We start from the raw sequence: 21,790 nt of genomic DNA, 5'->3' as shown, positions 1-21,790 counted from the left end.
TTGCTTAAGAAGATTCTTTGCCATATAGATCAGTGCTATTTACATAGACTGAAAGAATGTTCTTTCCCTTTTTTCAAACATTATTTTTGAAAATAAAGGTCTCTGTTATAGCTCCCTAAAACAATACAAAAAAAGGCAAACTTTTTCAGGAGCTGTGACACATAATGAAATAAATGCATAGCAATTATCCTTTCACCAAAGTGCTTTTATTTTAAATAGAGTGACATAATCAAATACAATAAAAGAAAAATTAGATAATCAAACGTTTCTAAGTTTTATAATATTCATAAGACAATTAAAAAAATAAAATGTCAAAGAACAGTTCACTCAGCTGTTCTACAAACCTGGTTATGTAAAGGTTGTACAACAAGCTCCACAGATACAGTCAGCAACATTGGAAACAACCACTTAGAAACAGATGATGCAAAACTACCACATTCCAAATGGCAGGAATGATTCGTTATAAATTTCAGTTAAGTGAAGTAGTTTACAGAAGCAGAAGATACTTAGAAATTGTAAGGAAAAGCCCCCAGCAAATTCTCTCCATGAAAGAGAGTTGATAAATGTTGAATCTGACCAAGTATGTCTCTCTAGCAAAATAGAAATCTCAAATCCTCTCTGAGATATTTTTGAAAGTTGGACGACGTGGCAACTAGAGCATTCACTGAGAGAGGAGAGTGTAAATAAATAAAGTTGGTTCGAACCTGGCATGTTAATTAAGGGCAAATGATTCCTGATTTATTTCTAGCCAGTGCTTCTATGGCAGTATGATATGATTTTCAACCCAAATATCTGACATGTTGGTTAAGAACTATGCAAATCACTTCCTAGGCTGATTGAGCACATAAATTCACTGGCATGGTTTTGGGTAATTGGCTTCTGCACAGCAGAAGAGTATGAATGAGTAGTCATATCAGGATAGGTGATTGATTTGATTATTTAGATACTTTATATTTCAAGCTGACTGAACCAAGATTGTTGTTCTTGAACATCATTAGTAAAATCTGATTTGCCACCTGAAATAAGCTTAATATAAATTCTTGCTTTAGAAGATCACCGGTATTGTATTTTTTAAATTTTTTGGTGATTATAGTGTTTCTGAGATATAGTCTCTTGAGTTTAAAAGTAAACCAAGGCCGGGCATGGTGGCTCACACCCGTAATCCCAACACTTTGAAAGGCCAAGGTGGGAGGATAGCTTGAACCCAGGAGTTCCAGACCAGCCTGGGCAAGATGGTGAGTCTCCTATCTCTACAAAAATAAAAACAAATTAAAACATTAGCCAGGCATGGTAGTGAGCACCTGAAGTCCCAACTACTTGGGAGGCTGAGGTTGGAGGATCGCTTGAGACCAGGAGTTTGAAGCCATGGTTAGCTATGATCACGCCACTGCACTCTAGCCTGGGCGACAGAACAAGACTCTGTCTCTAAAAAAACTAAGTAAATCAACATAGGTGGAAAACCAATAGAAATACTGATTTCCAAATATCAAGAAAATTGCTTTAAAATATTTGCTGGTAGCCTGACAAAAGAAGTGGAAACTCAGTATTAAGGAAAAAATACTAGCAAACTTGCAATCTTGCTGTTTATAGAGGGGTGACTGACATAAATGATTTTAATTATCTTTTTTAAAAAGAATACTTGTGTTCAATAAACATAGGTCAAGTCATTTTGTACAAAGTAAAATAAATACTTTTCAATTGTGCAGTCTTCTTTAGTGAGTTGTGATCCAGGGCATGACAGTATAAAGTACCTATGACTGAGGAACTATTAAATCAAAATGGGCTGACTGTAGTAATGCCTGTCTGTAAATACACATGCTCAAGTGCTCTTTGAATGATCAACGAGAGGAAGTGTAACATATTTGATTGATCTGGCTATCAGGAAGAGGATGCTGCTAACTGAAAATTACTTTTAGTTTTAATAAATGGTAATTCATGCTAATTCTCTGCTTAACATGCCTTCACAAATTACTCTTGACTCCAAGTTATCAAAACATAGCTGGAGAGAGAACAAGTGAGGGAAACTGTCTCCAACAAACTACCTCTCTTTCTGAGATATATTTGAAATTTCATTTTGTCTCTAAGTTGAAAATATGTGTGTGAAAAGACAACAATATTCTTTAGAGCACCTAGTTAATTTATCCAAAGGGGGCCTGAAGATAGGAATAGTTAAGAACTATGTAAGTTATTACCCGGTATAAGTAAACATATAAATCCTCTGGCACGTTTTGATGTAATTAATTTCTGTTAAGAAAACCTGCTATGTATTTAACTACTTATTGCCTATTGCCTTATCACTCATGGTGTAAAAGCTTCTATGGATGAGAAAAGTTAATCGTGTTATTTCTTATCTCCCTCAGGGACCTCTATAGCAAAAAGTCTCTCATGATTTTAGTGAGATGATCACTCTGGGGGTCAAAAGTCCCAAAGGACTGCCTGTTTTCTGGCTTTTGTTTCTGTTTATAATTCTCATCTGAAATAATTAGACTAGGGTTTTTATGAACTAGGCTTTTATAAACCCAGGGAGATGGGTGACAAACTTGATTATTTCAAGCTGACCTTGAAAGCTTATTCATGTGACAAAGAAAACTGTAATGATGGTATAAACATGAACCCTGCAATAGACCAATTAAGGTTCCTTGGACACCTGTGGGGCTCATGGTTAGCCAAGAGTGCTTCTGGAGCATCCCCATGGTTGACACCAAACAGAACGGACTGAAGTGTGGAGCTTCAGCCATGGCAAGTGATGAAGAGTAGATATGGCCTTAATAATTGCACCTTAGATTTCCTTGACATAGGGTCAGATCCTTTATTGCTGAGACAGGTGACAAGCTCATTATGCATAATGAACACGTAGGAATCAAGGCCTCAAAGCATTACGCCCATGTGGGATTTTGAATAAAACTAGTGCCATTGCACTTAACATGAGTATATTCAATTAAACCTTAAAGAGTGTGATGAGGTAAGATACAGAGCAAACAAAATGGGGGAAAACACACCCTAAATGTTATTTAAAAATAAATAGTTGTAAAATATGCCCAATACAACCTGAATTTAAAGACATTAATGCGCTGAGAAACATTTATCCCCAAAATGTACTTTACCTAACACAATAAAATAAAAAGTTGTAAAATAGCCAGCATCTTTACTTACACCCAGAAGCTTAGTATGGTCACACAATACACACACTTCTGATGAACTTAAATCTTATTTACCCCCTCATTTAGTGAAGCCTCCCACTTTATTAGTATTCACTTTTGACAAATTCATGAAGCAAATAACTAACTCCTCCAGTTGTACCACATCACTCACTACTGGATCTGAACTTGCAGTTTTTTTTTCCACTTAGATTTTCTTAGACTTAGCTTTGGTCTTAAAAGCTTGTCTTATCTTTCAGGCAAAGTTTTGCTGTGCTGGGTCTACTTGTCTGGATGAGTTTTCTCTGTGTTCACTTGGTTCTTCATCCAATTTAACCAAATTGATCAGTTACTCTAGCATGATTTTGTTGAGTAAAACGTTTGAATTTTAGCTCTAGGTATGCCACACAATAAAAATGATGACACTCATTTGTCCTATTGCCTGAGACTTTTAGTAGTTGAACAAATTTAACATAATTAATGCTACCTTTACCAGCCAACTAATAAATCAACACTATTCAACGTTCTAAGACACTTTGAATTATGTAGGCATACAAGATACAAATTCAATTCTCTTCTGCATCTCCTCCTCTTCAAAGCCTGCATAATCTATGTGAGCAGAGATGGTACAAAAGGGGGATGGTACAAAAATGCGTCAACACTCAAATATTAAGAAACAACGCTGGGAAACTGTGACAGTAAACACTTGTGTGTCTTCAGAAGGTGGATACAGACAAATGTGAAAAATAACTTAAGAACAAAAGCAATGGACAAATCTGCAAAACTCTTCTGAGTATCCATTAAAACAACTTCAGCAAAACACTTAACTGAGAAATTCCCAATCCCAGTGTATTATTAGTCTTAGGAAAATAAAAATGGTACTTTAAAAAAAAAAAAAAAAGGTATTCCTAATCGTACTTTTGTAAATAGTGATGTATTCTAGAAAAATATAAACATTATACCAATCTAATTGTAAAATTTTAAGTACACTGAACAATATAGAGTTTAGACATTGTGTAGTTTTATAAATTGTCTACTTCTTGTGATAAGCTAAATCTTTTTTCTTGTCTGTTGAAAGAGTATCTGTCCTGTCTAAAAGGTAGGATAATTATTTAGTTGTCTTCATATTGATCACTAAAATATGAAAGTGGTGTATAAACAGTTATGAATAGTTAATCTGCATGTTAACTAAGTGTATAAGTACATATATATCCACTAAAGAAATAAAATCAAAACAGTCAACAAACCAAAGGGTACTGTGCCTGTTTCATAAAGATGCTTAATATGAGGAAAAACATAAATTAACAAAACAAATTAACAAAAATTACCTACAAAAATTATATTTAAAAAAAAAAAGTGCAAAGGCAAGAGTCTGATTTAGTTGTCCACTAAACTGTTCGTAGCCTTGTATTTCTGTTAGTTTGTTCAGTTCTTCTGAACAAATTGCTTTAAACACCATCTTGTGGACAAATGGAGGTATATCACAGGTTCCCAACAGATGAGAGAGACTGCAGAAAGGCTAAATCTTACCTAACTCATAAAACAGATTCATAAAAATTACTTTATAAGCCAAATATCAAGTGATAATTTTCACAGACAACATATTTTAATATAATTGCTTAAGTTCTTTAAGTGACTAAAATTTTAAAGTTTAAACAATATCACGAAATAGGGAAATAAACTTACGGGGTTACTTTGATCACAAAGTGAAAAGTTTAAAAGGTTAAAACTTGCTGTGTTTGTGTTATGGTTAGAAGTAATGGTTAATGTCTTCAGTTGGAAAGAACAATGAACAAATTCATGAATTATTCTTCTGTTTTTCTTTGGATTCCAAAGGCCATAAATATTAATTGAAGTCATACTTTAATCTTGGCATAGAAAGACTTCTATCTGGAAGTGTTTTGAGCTTGGTATAAAATGTAAGATTGGAATTCAAACATACTTGTATATGGAAATCACAGTTTTAATATTAATCGTCGTCATGAGCCATAATTATTTTGTATTTAAACACATATGTTGTTTTCTGGAGTGCAAACGAGATAATTCATGAAATTGAATAATTCTCCCCTGCTTTGAACATCATTAACATCTATGTGGAAATAAACACGTTTTGGAATGGAATAAAATGGTACAAGGGATTTGGCAACCATTAAGTCATTTAGAGGAAAATTTCCCACCCTACTTTGGAGCCCAAATAATTTACTTTTTTTTTATTAAAGGAATTGGGCAATTGCCAAATCTCAACTTCATTTGGTGTTAAATTAGGTGGATCCAGCACTTCTTGCTGCCCTTTGTTGCATATCATGTGTACAGAGCTGAGGCAGGAAAAAGTATCTGAAGGTAAATAATAGAGTAGGGTGAGAAAGGCTTGTACCATGTACCATGACATAACTAGAGAAACAGGGCTATGTCCTGTTTCTCTAGTTATGTCAAATTTAGTCATATTTCCCAGTTACAAAAAAATGAGTTTGTGTCATTGTGACAAGTCCACTTTGTAATATGCATCACCCATCCCATCAAATTACCTGAATAAATCCAAATCCTTGAAATAAGAATTAATGAGTCAAGCATTAATGTATTTAGAAAGATTTCTAAATATACAATTTGTAAGAAAGAATGCATGACATATTTCGTAGAATAAAAATGAACAGTTAATAAAACAAGAAAATGAATTGTCTTTTTATGTCTATGAAAGGAACAACTCAAAAACCAAAAAACAAAAAAAGTTGATTACCATCAGCAAAAAAGTCCATGAAAACATTAAAATGATAAAATAAATATTTTTAAATTAGCATAGAGGCAAAAAGATAAACAACCTATTAACTAATATGAAAAAATAATCTTTGAAAACATATACAATGTTTAGCTTTATGACAAATTCAAGTAAATTAATATGAGTGGCAGATAAGTTGTAAGCGTTTAGAAATTCAACAAATTAAAAGCTCAAGATATACACATAGCACCGAATTTTAGATCTATGTACACTTTTTCGGGATAAATTACCATTTTACTAAGAAAACACATATGTATGTTCCAATTGTGTAAGTTTAAAACACAGCACCATTGTAGGTATTGCACAAGAAAGAAAATGAAAAAAAAATGTCAAAACGCTTACAATAAATAAAATAACCTTGGAAAATAAAATAAACTTGGAATTGAAATATACAGTATAATTCAATATGAAATACCTAAAATGTTGTAGGTATGCACAGCCATTGTAGACAGTACCTGACCAGCAGTTCATTAATCTATAATGAAAAACCGGTTCAAATCACGGATGCATTGGAACAAACCCTGCCTTAAATTAGGCATGTTCCTCAGACACAACTCTGTTCACAGCTTTTTCCAACTTCAGTGGGCTAGCCTTTCTAAACTCATTTTTCAGTAAACAGACAAAAGCAATCATCCCATCCTGTTTTAGCCAAATTGAAATCTGCACTGCTCCCTGAAGAGGAGTGAGTCCTGATTGCTGTGGCCGGCAGGCTCTCGTGGCATGTTCTCACATCTGTGGGACCCACTGTCTAACTTCTGCAACATCCTCATGCCCAGTTATTCTGGAGAATCAGTGCCTGCCAACCAATAGTTCCTCAATGAATGTACAGCTAATCAATAGAAAGACTGTTTAGTCATTTGATGATCACTGTATTTTTGCTTCTTTTCAGAGGACACGGTTTTGGAGTGGGTGTGAACTCTTTGGTCTGAGCACTAGTTGCATATGCGGTCCTATGGTTTTCCTTTGTTGAGCTGTACCTCTTGCTGCAGCTTCTGGAGAAATATAATTCTCCTTAAGAGCTTTTGGGTTTCACCTTCTTAATATGCATTTGCTGACACTACACATCCATCTTCTAGGACAAGTGAGTCCATTCGTTACGTATCCCATCCTTTGTTCTGATGGTGGCTTCTTGTCTTAAAGTCTGAGGGTGATGAGGTCATAAGGATGATGGATACAAGGGCCCAAAGATCTTGCTAGGCCATTGAAGCTTTAAGAGTACCGAAGACAGCTTGGTGGCTTCACCACCAAGCACCTTGTAGGGAAAACAGCTTTCTGTTTACCAAAATGAGAAACTGAGTGAGGGGACCACAGAGTATTAGGCTTTCTTTGCAGAACTCATACACAACTGGAATTTGATACTCCCTTTTCATGCACCACTTATTCATGCCAGCGCTGATTGCTTTGAATTGAGATCATTATACAGAATTAACAAAATCATCTCAGTAGTTGGCTATGCTGGGTGTTTGGGCTCCCTGATAAAACAGTTTCCTGCGGTGTTTCTTTTTTTTTTTTTTTTTTTTGACAACATACGTTGTAAAATGAAGTTCTTATTGCCTATTTTTCTGCATAAGTAGGATAGATGTAGATGGTACAAAAATTCTTAAGTTATAAAAAGTAGTCAAAAAACATTCAACAGGAGCAATGCACTATATCAAAAAAGTTGACAAAAAGTTTAGCAATGATAGTAAATTTAAACACCAAGAAAACTTAAAGTCTGAAACTTTAAAATTCAGAAATCAAAGGCCAACCACATGTTGATGAGTCTACAAAATGGATATCATCATCAGTCTACTAAGTCACAAGATGCAATTTCCTTTTGAAGAAGAACTAACGATAAGATTTACTTGCATATTTCATATAAAACTCTGAGTAAAAATCATAGCAATTGTAAAGCAAAACATATGGAATGAATTTGGGAAAAATCAAAAAATGCTGATTTGCAATTGCTATAGGAATAGGATTCAAATGGTTGCTTTTAATGTCTGGCTTACTCCAAAAAAAAAAAAAAAAAAAGGCAACCCACAGATGATGAGGGTTTGATGGTATTAAGATAGCTCCAATGGCAAGGAGGTGTCACCAGGAACCACGTCTTCTTCAGGTGTGTTCATTTCCCACCTGTCCGCTGATGGGCCTGAGACACAGGATAGAGGCAGTCTTCTGGGTTACATCTTCCACTGGGTCCTGGGGGGCCCTGGGGGCCTGGGGCACCTGGTGAGCCTGGCAAACCCAGAGCTAATGACATTAAAAAAAAATCACAATGCAGATCACATATGGCCCTTCCTCTCTCCCACCCTCTAGCCAACATGGATCACTCGACTTGACATATAAGCACCCTAGGGGGAAGCATGGTTCTCATTTTTAAAGGCTTGCTTGTGTTGTGAAGATAATATCACTCTTACCCGAAGTCCCAGGAAGACCTGGACTCCCTGGCAGCCCAATTCCAGGTTCACCTCTTTCTCCCTTCTGTCCTCTGTAGCCTAAGTGAGAAATACACAAAAAAGAGGCACACCAAAAGGGTTCTATGGCAACACAGCACACACAAGAACCATTTTCTGAGTCTGTGATAATTATGTGATACATTTGCTTAACATAAATAGTAGATTAGCTAACTGTTTTGCATTAACCACACATTAAACTTACATATCAAATAGATTAGGTATAATAGGGCAATGAGGATCTTAAAAAACATGCAATTGCTATAAAAAGTTCCAACTAGTCAAACTTTTTTTTTTTTTTTTTTTTTTTTTTTTGAGACAGAGTCTTGCTCTGTCACCCAGGCTGGAGTGCAGTGGCACTATTATCTTGGCTCACGGCAACCTCCACCTCCTGGGTTCAAGTGATTCTCCTGCCTCAGCCTCCTGAGTCGCTGGGATTACGGGCACTCACCACCACTCCTGCCTAATTGTTTTGTATTTTTAGTAGAGACAGGGTTTCGCCATGTTGGCCAGGCTACTCTCGAACTCCTGACCTCAGGGGATCTGCCCGCCTTGGCCTCCCAAAATGCTGGGATTACAGGTGTGAGCCACCGCGCCCGGCCCCAACTAGTCACTCTTTTTTTTTTGTTTTTTTGTTTTTTGTTTTGAGACGGAGTCTGGCTCTGTCGCCCAGCCTGGAGTGCAGTGGCCGGATCTCAGCTCACTGCAAGCTCCGCCTCCCGGGTTCACGCCATTCTCCTGCCTCAGCCTCCCGAGTATAGCTGGGACTACAGGCGCCCGCCACCACGACCGGCTAATTTTTTGTATTTTTAGTAGAGATGGGGTTTCACCGTGTTAGCCAGGGTGGTCTCAATCTCCTGACCTCGTGATCCGCCTACCTCGGCCTCCCAAAGTGCCGGGATTACAAGCGTGAGCCACCGCGCCCAGCCTAGTCAAACTCTTGATAGCGAGATTTTGGCTCTGAAAATGATACCTAAATAAATCAATCTTGCAAATAGCTATGACAAGCTGTGTGAGCCCTCTTCAGTAGGAATTCTGATTGAAGGCGAGGTATAGGCTAAATGAAAGAAGTATACTGAAAGAGTCTTTCTTAAAATGAGAACAAGATAATATAATAGGATTATGGACCTTATTCCAAGAATTAAAGGAAATGAAAGGAACAAATAATTCAAGATTCTAATAAATGATAACAAGAGCATGAATATATGTGGGTTAACTTATCTAAAAAGTCAGGTCTGTGTTCAAATGATCGACTATAAACATTATATCTGCTCTAAGTAACGTTTAAACATCCACCCCATGTTTGAATGTGGCAGTGTATAACTGCAAAGGAGCTTCAGAAAGCTAGGAAACAAGAGGAGACTGAGAGTCTCCCAAATGCACTCCATCAGCTTAAGATATTTCAACAAAAATGAATTAGGTTTAAGATCTGTCTATATTTTAAAACAAAATTATTCTTACTATTTAATATGCTTGCTATTGGCTGAGCCACAAGAGTACAGAGAAATCTGTGCCTCCAGAAGTCATTATCCCTGCTTATAAAAAGCATAAAGCATTTTTATCTGTGTTTTATACATTGGCACCCATGTAATACTTTGTCTGAATGAAATGTTCCATGCTGTAAGAGTTTCACAGTGACGGCAAATAGAGTTTTTATTTCCAACTTTTTCACACTTAAACAGCCCCTTAAAGATCACTCCTTGTCCCAAATGGACAGAGCAGCCGTGCAGACTCATGTGGACACACAGCAAAGATACCAGTAGGAGAGCATCTCAGTAGGAAACAGTAGGCTGTGACTTAGTTGTGCCTTTTCATAAAGGTGTGCTGTTACAGTAGAACATGGCAGGAGGAGAAAATGTAATGCTCCCTGTGAACAGTATGTATGATCAATTATTTCCCATTATTGTTGAGAATTAGATAGCAGTTTTTAGGATTATCATTTTCACTTTGACTAGGCCATACAATGTGCACATTATTATCTGAACAACATTGGCAATGGAATCACCATACGCGTATTTATTTGCTTTTTATGTATGACCTGATCAAAAACGTGAAACTAGTGGAAAAAAGAATATATGTTAAAAATATTTTGAAGTATATAGCAGAAATACACCCACCAGCAGGAAACCTTCACATATTTATATTTGAAAATTGTGTTAAAGATATCAATACAATCCTAGACCCTAGAGAGAACAGTGGCTTTGACATGTGACATAACAGCCTTAGTTGATCTATATTCAAATTTAAAATGTTTCCAGGATTTCTTTGATATAAGTGACCTTCATTTAACGTATGTGAACAGCAGGAAAAAATGTGTATACTTAGGGTCATTTGAAAGCACCCTCCCAAATCCATTACTTAAACATTTCTGGAGTAAAATAATATTTATTACCTGAGGTATATTTGATAATTTAACTCAGGTCCCACTATTACAGAAAAGTTATAAAGTTGACCCTTGGCTATCTCAGTAAGTACTTAAGATTACAGGTTAAAAATATGAGGAATAAAGAATAATAATTTAAGATACATGAACTTTTGATTAGTAAGAGGATTAGCAAGACTGTAACACAATTCCAAATGGAGAATATATTTGCTAAAACTTACCTATTTCATTTAAATGCAGCTCTCGGATTTGCAATATAATGCAGAAATATATTATTCCACATGCATTTCAGTTCATGTGGTATTACAAATTAAGAAACTGTAATTTGTGTATTTGTATAAGGTAACATTTACCCTTCTCCTGTCAAATGTAACAATTTCTTTGCACAAATTTCTCAGTTCATTAGGTTAATAATTACTTTTTATTAATAGATAAAGCGACTGAATTGCACAAGTACAGCAGAACTTTCTACTCTTGAATTTCCTGTTAAGGTCCCAAGCTCATTCATTATGAGGGCTGCCATAAAGCCGTAGGGCCTTTTTTTTTTTTTTTTTTATTACTTCATAACAAACTCCTGGTAGGAATGCTAACAAGGTCAATAACAGCTTTCCCCATTTATAGAATTAAGGTTTTCATCTCTTCAGCGTGGGCCTGTCTTTAAATTTGGAAGAGGCAGGTGTATCTGCAAAGAGACATGTATTTCCATAGACAATAAGTCTACAGGATGGGCCAGGCACAGTGGCTCACACTTGTAATCCCAGCACTTTGGGAGGCGGAGGTGGGCGGATCACCTGAGGTCAGGAGTTCAAGACCAGAGATGGTGAAACCCCATCTCTACTAAAAATACAAAAATTAGCTGGGCGTAGTGGCAGGCACCTGTAATCCCAGCTACTTGGGAGGCTGAGGCAGGAGAATTGCTTGAACTCAGGAGGCGGAGGTTGCAGTGAGCTGAGATTGTGGCCATTGCACTCCAGCCTGGGCAACAAGAGTGAAACTCTGACTCAAAAAAAAAAAAAAAAAAAAGTCTACAGGAGGACAGCTTGATATAACTGTAGCTCATGTAGGAAAACAAAACACCAGCAGTGTCCTAATTGAAAGCATCTAGAGGTACTTGTCATTGATGAAACCTGGTGCTTGGTGTAGTTTTTCAGGTGGTAGACTGTGTTTATTTCTAGTAGGAAGATTTCAGTTTTGACTCCAGAGATTTACTTCTAAAGTTGTAAATCTGTGCACCTGTATACATACCGGAAAAAGGCCAGAAAATGGATGCTATTGGCATTTTAGGAGGGATAGTTGTTTACGGTGGGCATGGTGGGGGTGGGGTTAGGGGTTGCCTCGTGCCTTACAAGTTGTTTAGCCTCGCTGCTTCTGGTCCACCAGTTGATAGCAGTGCCCTTCAGTCATTCTGACACACACTCACATGTCCTCCCATATCCAAAGCCCCTAATGCTAATAAATTTGAAAGGTCGAATCTATACATCACAAGTGCTTCCTATAAACAGTATGTATGATCAATTACTTTAAAAGTGCACAAGAAAGAACAACTACTCCCACTACTGTCCTTTTGGAACTGATGCAGGGTGCAGGGAATGAATGTAGCTGTTTTTTTCCTACTGACCCCACATGTGAGGTTCCTTCTGAAATGAGTAGGGCTTTAGGTGTGGTATCTATTCCTTGAATGGAAGAGGTGATGGAGAATCAGCTGTGTTTGAGAAAAAGTTTAAGTGAAGTCTTTTCTCATAAAACTCACTTGAAAGAATAAGGTCTGTTAGGAAAATTCGCCTCTCCTGTTTATATAGGGGAACTCAGCTGAATCATGCTTCTTGGGGTCTCTTTTATTCTGATGTGGCACATTTTAGCTCATAACCAGGAGAACCAGCCATGAGGCCCTGTGCTGCAAGCCCCAGGTGGGAATGGACACCAAGGAAAGTCCTCTCAAGGCAGCAGGAAGCCAATACTCAGAACCCCATGGGATGGCTAAAATTTAAAAGCTGTTTGGAAGTGTTTTCAATTTAAAAAAGACATCAACAACCACCCCTTTGGAAACTTAGAAAAACGGCAAATGAGGCAATGCAACTCAGAATCCGAATGGTTTTTCTTTTCACTTTAAGAAGATCAGGGTGCTGAAGGTGGAGATCAGGGTGCTGAAGGCGGATCCTCAAGCTTTCATGATCAGAATCTCGGTAGGAGTGGCTCTTCCTTTTTTCAACATGAATTTTGTACTTCTCACAGTTTCACGTCGATTTTCTCACTGCTGTCTATATGTCTCCTGCTTCTCAGAATAAACACAGGAAACTTTACAAAACCCCTTTATACTTTTGTCCTTTCCTAAAGATAAAATAAAGGACTCATTCCATAGTGCATATTTCTTTTTTTGTTTTTTTTTTTTACTTTTTTTTTTCTATTATACTTTAAGTTCTAGGGTACATGTGCACAACGTGCAGGTTTGTTACATATGTATACATGTGCCTTGTTGGTGTGCTGCACCCATTAACTCATCATTTACATTAGGTATATCTCCTAATGCTATCCCTCCCTCCTACCCCCTCCCCACAATAGGCCCCGGTGTGTGATGTTCCCCTTCCTGTGTCCAAGCGATCTCATTGTTCAATTCCCACCTATAAGTGAGAACATGCGGTATTTGGTTTTTTTGTTCTTGCGATAGTTTGCTGAGAATGATGGTTTCCAGCTGCATCCATGTCCCTACAAAGGACATGAACTCATCCTTTTTTATGGCTGCATAGTATTCCATGGTGTATATGTGCCACATTTTCTTAATCCAGTCTGTCACTGATGGACATTTGGGTTGATTCCAAGTCTTTGATATTGTGAATAGTGCCGCAATAAACATACGTGTGCATGTGTCTTTATAGCAGCATGACTTATAATCCTTTGGGTGTATCCCCAGTAATGGGATGGCTGAGTCAAATGGTACTTCTAGTTCTAGATCCTTGAGGAATCGCCACACTGTTTTCCACAATGGTTGAACTAGTTTACAATCCCACCAACAGTGTAAAAGTGTTCCTATTTCTCCACATCCTCTCCAGCACCTGTTGTTTCCTGATTTTTTAATGACTGCCATTCTAACTAGTGTGAGATGGTATCTCATTGTGGTTTTGATTTGCATTTCTCTGATGGCGAGTGATGATGAGCATTTTTTCATGTGTCTGTTGGCTGTATGAATGTCTTCTTTTGAGAAGTGTCTGTTCATATCCTTTGCCCATGTTTTGATGGGGTTGTTTGTTTTTTTCTTGTAAATTTGATTGAGTTCTTTATAGGTTCTGGATATTAGCCCTTTGTCAGATGAGTAGATTGCAAAAATTTTCTCCCATTCTATAGGTTGCCTGTTCACTCTGACGGTAGTTTCTTTTGCTGTGCAGAAGCTCTTTAGTATAATTAGATCCCATTTGTCAATTTTGCCTTTTGTTGCCATTGCTTTTGGTGTTTTAGACATGAAGTCCTTGCCCATGCCTCCATAGTGCATATTTCAAACCAACCACTTAATTTTAATTTTAAATTTCAGATTAATTTAGTCAAGCTATATTTAAGATAATAAATATTGTCAAATTGTCATAAGTGGAACAAAGTTTTTTGCCAATATAAGCAACGTTTGGTTTCAAAAACTTTAGAAGACACATGAAAAATTATTTAAAGTTCAAAAGTTACCATCCATGAGCTCTATTAGCAGAAAGGTTCTAAAATTTTTTAAAAATATATTTCGGAACCAAATGGATTTCTTCCCTGACAATCACTGAAAACAAAACAAAACAAAACAAAACAAAATGTCTCTTCTAGATATTTCAGAGGAGCCACCATCAGACAGGATGGATGAGTGGCAGAACACACTGTGTCATATTCAGAAGCCACCTTTTCTTCCCAACCTATGTTGCATTTCTGACTTCAACTCTTTTTTAAACTCAATCATGCTGTGTCATTAAGAGGACTAATTCAGACAATAGCACCTGAGGTTTACATGGTCACTGGTGATTTTAAATGCATTTTTTTCTTTCCTTTTTGAAAAAAAAAAAAAAACACTTAAATCGAGCACAGCAAAGCTTGTAAGTTACATGTATAACTTCATCTTCTGAGCGCGTCACACCTATTTATCTACTAGAGAAAAATCCTTCAATTTCTTGTGCACTTCTGTAGAGGCACCAAAAATTAAACAGCAGCCTCTCATTCTCTGTCTTTTCAGTGAGATTTCTGTGCCTTTAAACAGGATTATCAGTACAGCATGCCTACTGTACTTACATTCCTTAAAAACAAATATTTTTAAGAAACAAATATTCCTTAAAAATGAATTCTATGTTTTGCAAGTTTTATTTATTTTTGTTGCTAAATTTTAGGCAAATCTAACAAATACTGAAAAGGAAGTACTATGGAAAGGTTAAGGAGACATCTACTAAATTGTAGTCAAGATATGTCTGTTGTCAGAAACCCAATGGGGAGACAAAAGTTTTGACAATTTTAGTAAACCTTTGTTCACAAAGAAACTGGAAATCACGTGGGGATATCTTCCAAATTCAAGAATTGCATCCAGACGCCCTATCAGGAGTAGAAGTAGTCTAAATCTTTGAGGCACAACAGCAGATAAAATCCATAGAAATCCTTTGCAAAAGGAAGGGCAAGTGGAGTGGTGAACAGAGGGCTTGTTTCCAAAAGTTTCACTGATACTCTGGGTTTAGAACTGCCTCTGACTGACAGCCTTCCAGATGGGCCTTCACAGCACCTGTGAGGTGTCTGAAGCCAGGTGTTTGAGTGGAACAGGAGACTCCAGTTCCAGAGCTGTTTTCCTTGATCATCTCAATTTTCCACTGTTATTGTCCTCTCAAACTACCACTGTTTGAAGGATCTATCCAAAGTTTTCTTCCTATTGGTGTTAACGCTGCTTATTCTTCATGTGACTTGTGGCATTACACATTTTCAGATGAGCTTTCGAGATCTGCATGCCAGTCTCATATACTCTGACTTCAGAACAGACCCAACTAGCAAAAGATAATAATTAGCCCCCTCTACACAATAGTGTATACAAGAGGGCTACTCCTCATCCTATTTTCTCTTTCCTTCATCAATCTGCCAAACTTCACTATAATCTAAAGATAATGGTGGAATATATGTATGGTTTTAAAAAAACTAGAGAGATTTTAACTGTTCCTGTTTTATATTGTGCTAATTAAACGCAAAGACTTGGCAATCATGGTTATAGGTTATAAGGTTATATTAGGATACTAACAGGCACTGCTACTGGGAACTGAACAGGTGTTGCTCCTTCAGAAGAGGAAGGGCACATCAGTCACTTGGGGACACTTCAGAAAACAAGGCTCAATATTACAGAATAGCAGTAGGAAGGAAACTGGTGACAGAAAAACACTTCTTTGTGTATATATTATTTTGGACTGCATTCTTATTTTAGTGTTAATTTCCTCTTTTCTTTATACAAGTTGCTTTTGATTATTTCAAGGAAGGAACCTGAGATCCTCCATTGTTAACAATAAGAAGCAGTTTTCCTGGGGTCTTATCTTTCATGATATGTACTCACTGAATTTAATATTTCCCTTTCAGAATTGTTGACTCTTCTAAGCCTGGGCCTATTTGGCCACTTGGCTGGATTGCTAATCGTGCTTCTAGAAAATGGCTTTGTCAGATTAATTTAGTTAAGCTATACTTAAGATAATGTCTCTTGTCAAGTTGTCATAAGTGGAACAAAATTTTTTGCCAATATAAGTTGGGTTTTAAGAACTTTAGAAATCATGCAAAAAATTCTTTAACATTCAAGTTACCACCCACAAGCTTTATCCAAAGCAGAAAGATTCTAAAATTTCTTAAAAATATATTTTAGAACCAAATAACTATTTGTAGTTGAGTCTCCTAAAACTCTTTCCCCAGTTTATTTAAGATCCTAAGATGATGGAGACTTGTTTAACTTACACCAAAAGGGGAGGCCTAAAAAATTCTAAGATTCCTAGATAATAATGATATATAAACACACATTATTGCTGTTATTGTTATAACAAATATTATTATTACAATACATTTAGAATACCAGGTAACTCTCATTTGTGTTTTTTTTTTTTTTTTTTTTTTTTGAGACGGAGTTCTCATTTGGTTTTAAATCTGAAGTAGTAATAGTTAAACATCTACTTCTAGAATGTCAAATATTATAAAGAGATTACATATGAAACCATTTTATATATTACATATATGTATATATAACATATAAAGTACATATATACATACATACTTTTTTCCTTAACTGTGACTAACATGTTATAAATACAGAAGATTAAAAATCAATAAGCCAATATTACATTTGAAGACTTACCTTGGGGTCCAGGATCTCCTGGTGGCCCAGGCAACCCATCCTTTCCTGGTGGCCCAGGCCTCCCATGAGCTTGGGCAGCCAACATTGCTGCCGGCAGCTTAAGCTGGGATAGGAATACAGCCATCCTCTCTTCATGTATAGAAGAAAAAATAATATATCATGGAACAGAAATATTTTATGTCAAAAAATTTCAAGATACATGAAATCAAACAAACAAAAAGATTTAATTTTTAATTTGAGCACATCTAATTTACCAACTGGTCTGACTGCTGAGTTTTTTGATTACACAAATAAAATCAATTGCACAAAGTTGTTTGTGTATAGATGCAGACCAGCTGTGTCACTCAGAAAGTCTGAGAATTTTCAGTGCTTCTGAGATGTAACCATCTAGCGGACAGAACACTAGCATGGAATCTAACCTGTGGTAATGGCATGTGGAGAGAGTTTAGGTTCACATTAAAAAATGATTTCCTAATAACTTTAAGGCACTTTCCAGCAAGGTTGTGAACGTATGTGTGGTAATTTAAAATATATTCATGAATTCTTTGACACTGTCTTCCAAAGTTGGAGTTTAATTCTATTTTTGAATGGGGGCTAGACTTTTCATTTCTAGTGAAAAGAAAAAGGCCGAATTAACAGTGGGCAACTAGAGAGATGAGGTCATAAAAGACATCGTGGCTTCCTAGTTGCTTTCTCTCTTAGATCACTCATTGCAGGAAGGCAGCTGACATGGAGTGAGAGCACCCAAGAAGTCCTGTGGAGAGGCCCACGTGGGGAAGAACTGATGCTACTTGCCAGTGGCCACGTGCATGAACTTGGAAGCAGATCATCCAGCCCTAGTCAAGCCTTCAAATGACTGTAGCTCTGAATGACATCCTGACTGCAATTTCATGAGAGATCCTAACCAGATCCATACAATTAAGCAACACTTCAAGCCCCTGACCCATAAAAAATGTGAGATAATAAACGTTTATAATGTGAAATCTAAGATAAATGTTTTAAGCCACCAACATTTGGAGGTATTTTCTTATGCAGCAACAGATAACTAAAAAAAAACCATATGGAATATTTTACTACCATATAAAATTAATTTTGGTAAAATCATTAACTCATTCCAGGGCCATTATAAATATGATCTATCATTGGAGTCTTTCTTAAAATTGCTTGGTTTGTTTATATTTGGTATACCTCACATTAAAAAAATCTAATATATGAACAACTAGATTTCAAACAGAAAACTTGAGGAGGCTCTATCCTTGCCATGATAAGAAGTTAGCCACATTGTTTTTTCTTTTTCTTTTTGCATAACTTCTTCAAAAATCTCTTAGTAATTTAAATGGTTTTATTTTGAAATAATTTACACATAGTTTTTCAAAGATACATGTGTGTCGTAAGGACTGAATATTTAATTTAAAAACTTCACTCTGGGTTTGGTGCAGACAAATCTTCCAGAAAAGTTTTTTTTACTGAGGAAATTAGTATTTATTTTGTAAGTAAAGACCAAATGACAGACCACAACATAGTAGAAACTATAGCCGTCGGTTAGAAAACACGAAGCCCAAATCATATAGATCTTGTAAAGAGTTACTTCCACGTTCTCCAGTCTTTTCACTCACTTTAGTTGATTTAATTGAATTGCAAAGGCATACTTAAACAGATATGTATCTTTTATTTTATGTAAATTTTAAAATAAAGAGTAAATCACTTCTGAGGAAAATCTGTTTTCCCATGAGTTTTCAATTAAAACAATCCTTTAAAAACAATGTAGGCCCACACTGGTTAAGAAAGAAAAAGAATTATTTTTTCATATCGAATTATTAAGGGAAAAGCCCCAATAGATATAAAGCATTGACTGTCATTATCCAAAAAGCAATCACCTACATTCACATTCTCATGTCACAAAGCAAGCAGAATGGAAACATACCACAACCTGCACAGGACTAGAATCTCTGGCTGTAGACTGAAGGATGAATGGGAGGCCAACAGGGATCTAATGGATGCTGGTCCCAAGGAGTGATATGAAATCACCTGCCCTCCAGTATTACTACCTCACTATCTACCTGGGATGTTTGGTTGATATTAATACATCTTATTCTAGTAACGAATAGATAAAACAAATAGGTAATTAATATATAGTTTTAGTTTTACAAATCATCATATTGAATGTACATATAATATCTTTATTACATCAAATTATGAACTTGGGGCCTTATAATAAATATGAAATTCAATAATCACAGTTTGAAACTTTGCATAATATTTGTTGTTCTGCACTTCAAAGGAGAGATGTATTTCAGTACAATTTTTCTTAATTTGAAACATGTCTCTTTAAATACCTTCAATGTTGAAACACAAATATTCACAGTACTAATTTTTCTTCTTTAATATATGAATTGAATTTAGAAGTACTTTGGTGGTTTTTAATATTTTTAGCAAAACAGAAAATTATTTTTACTACTTCTAGCTGTAAATTATCTGGCTTTGAGATACACTCAGAAACAGTCATTTAGCATAAGGGTAATTACCTCTTCTGAACCCTACCCTAATGCTCTATAATTTACAATAATATGTTTCAGAGCATCCAAATGAATTGTAAAGGCCTTTATTCTTAATTGCTTTTCCTCTGTTTTCAGGGATCTTCAGTCAATTAAACTGTTTTTGGCTATGCTTTCTAATGAGGCAGGAAATTGAAGAGTTCAGATATAAGCATGCATAAACCAAACACACATTTGCCATCTGCCAAGGCAAAGCCACAGCAGTCACTCTAACAAATGAGACCAAAGCTTGGCTTCTTTGGAGAATGGGCTCCTTACTATAATATAGACATTAATATTAATGTGATGATAAACTACGTGTTTTAGAGGAGGAAGGAACACACACATGTCATCTGGCCCGTGTCTACTATTTCACAGATAAAATTTGTAAATATTTCAAAGACAGAAATTAATCTTCTCCGAATGCCCATGGAAATGTCTGATTATCCATTTTCTTGGGATAACTTCAATTTATTTCATTTTGCTACCCCATTATAGAAACAGAGAGCAGTTAATGAGTATTTCCCTTGGGAAATCAGTCATATTGTTACATATCAGCATTCAGGTTAAATAACTTTTACTCATAGGCTTCACAATCTATTTTGTAAATCTCTTTTTGGTTCCATTATTTCAGGGCTTTTCCATAAATGTCTCCTAAATGTGGAAATCAAAATTAAATACAGTTCTCTCCTAAAGGGCAAAAATATCAGAAGAGTAATTTCCTGTGATATTTTTATAATGATATTCTAGTTTCATTTTTAACTGTTAATTCAACAGTATCATTTGGTGGATTCATATTTATTTTGTGGTTCATTATGACCCAAAGGTGGTTACTACTTCATTTGTCTCTGTCTGAATCATTCGCCACCTTTATGAGTATGTTGCTTTGAACTATCATGGGTAAAGATGGTGGATTAAACACATGGATCTGCTTTAACTACCTCCTGAATCCTAGCAAAACAATCCTCTTAAAGGCATAAACAGACAAGAATGGGGGAGCATATGAAAGGAGACAATATCAGCACAATTTTGGGAGGTGAGAACCAGATGGTTGAGTGATACATTACGTAGCAAACTCAAGACAACTAAACTCTTAGACTAGAAGTAGAGGAATAACTTGATCTAAACTACAAAATCCTCAGAAGGCTTAGAATTGGCAGTACAAGTTACCTCTGGAAGTGGGGGTGAGAGAGGGGAACTAAAATAAGGAGCACGGATTGAAAGCCTGTTTTAGTAGTTGTTGAAATTCCTTTCTCTATAAAGCTAGGCAGGTGCCTGTCCCCATCCCTAGCAAGATGCTGAAGGTTTATTATTATCTGAAAAGGGCAGTAGTCTGCCTCTGCACTGAGGAGCCCAGGCTCCATTGAGACTCAGGCTTCCAAACTGAAAATCTGAAGCAGCTGAGCTCGCAGCCAGGCAGGAAGTGAAATGTCTCCGCGGGGGAATCTGACCAGACTGAGAGGAAAGAGTTAAAGACACTGAAATTAAGGGTCCTTCACTTAAAAAGTCCAACTGGGCTACCCTGAGTGAAACTCGAGGTTGGCAAGCCCCACTGTTCACTCACAGCTTTCAGTCGGTTTTTAAAACCCTGCTCTTATGTATGCAGACATCCAAGGATTACTGGACACTGAGGAAATCCTATAAACTGAACAACAGAGTTGCAACCAAAAAAACAGAAAGCAGCAAATTGGAAGAAACGGAGACTATGTAGTGGAAAATATGTTTTTTAACTCTCTCTCTCTCTCTCTCTATATATATATATATATATAAAATCTCATCAATGATGTATATTTATCAGATGATGTGTATATAAATAAGTACATATACAAATATGTATATATAAATGAATATCTTACTTGTAGAGAGGTAAGAAAAGATGTTACAACCTTGGAATAAGAAAACAGGATCACACATATTTACACACATTCATATATATATGAAATATATATATGAAAAATCAAGAAAACATAGGTAAGGGGATTTTCTGAACACTGAAAATCTAGAGGCAGAAACATTGTTTAGGAATACTTAGCCTTAATCTTTCTTTTCTCCCACAGCTGGAGGTGTGGGCTTGCTGGCCCCATGTCTGACTCAAGAACCGAGAGAGCCAGATGTTAGTACACATTTTTGCATAGGTTGGTAAATTCTTCCTGCATGTCGATGTAAATTCCCAAGCATAATAGGACAGTGTAATAGCAAGAATTAA

The 21,790-nt window shown here is 36.2% G+C and overlaps 1 protein-coding gene across 4 annotated transcripts in view; it reads right to left on the bottom strand.

Annotated features, from left to right (window-relative positions):
- Window positions 1-3,125: 3,125 nt before the first annotated feature.
- Window positions 3,126-21,790, bottom strand: part of COL19A1 (collagen type XIX alpha 1 chain) — a 333,080-nt gene continuing 314,415 nt past the window's right edge. For all 4 annotated transcript variants that reach the window (XM_003897789.5, XM_009205449.4, XM_009205448.4 and 1 more), the window contains 3 exons: window positions 17,051-17,179; window positions 8,310-8,387; window positions 3,126-8,142 (listed from right to left, as the gene is read on the bottom strand). In XM_003897789.5, the coding sequence (XP_003897838.2) occupies window positions 8,015-8,142; window positions 8,310-8,387; window positions 17,051-17,179 (335 nt within the window). In that variant the 3' untranslated portion in view covers window positions 3,126-8,014. The remainder of the gene's footprint in view (window positions 8,143-8,309; window positions 8,388-17,050; window positions 17,180-21,790) is intronic.

The sequence above is a fragment of the Papio anubis genome, chromosome 6 (genome assembly GCF_008728515.1).
Source record: "Papio anubis isolate 15944 chromosome 6, Panubis1.0, whole genome shotgun sequence".
NCBI classification, from domain to species: Eukaryota; Metazoa; Chordata; class Mammalia; order Primates; family Cercopithecidae; genus Papio; species Papio anubis.
This window is presented reverse-complemented; position numbering and strand designations above follow the sequence as displayed.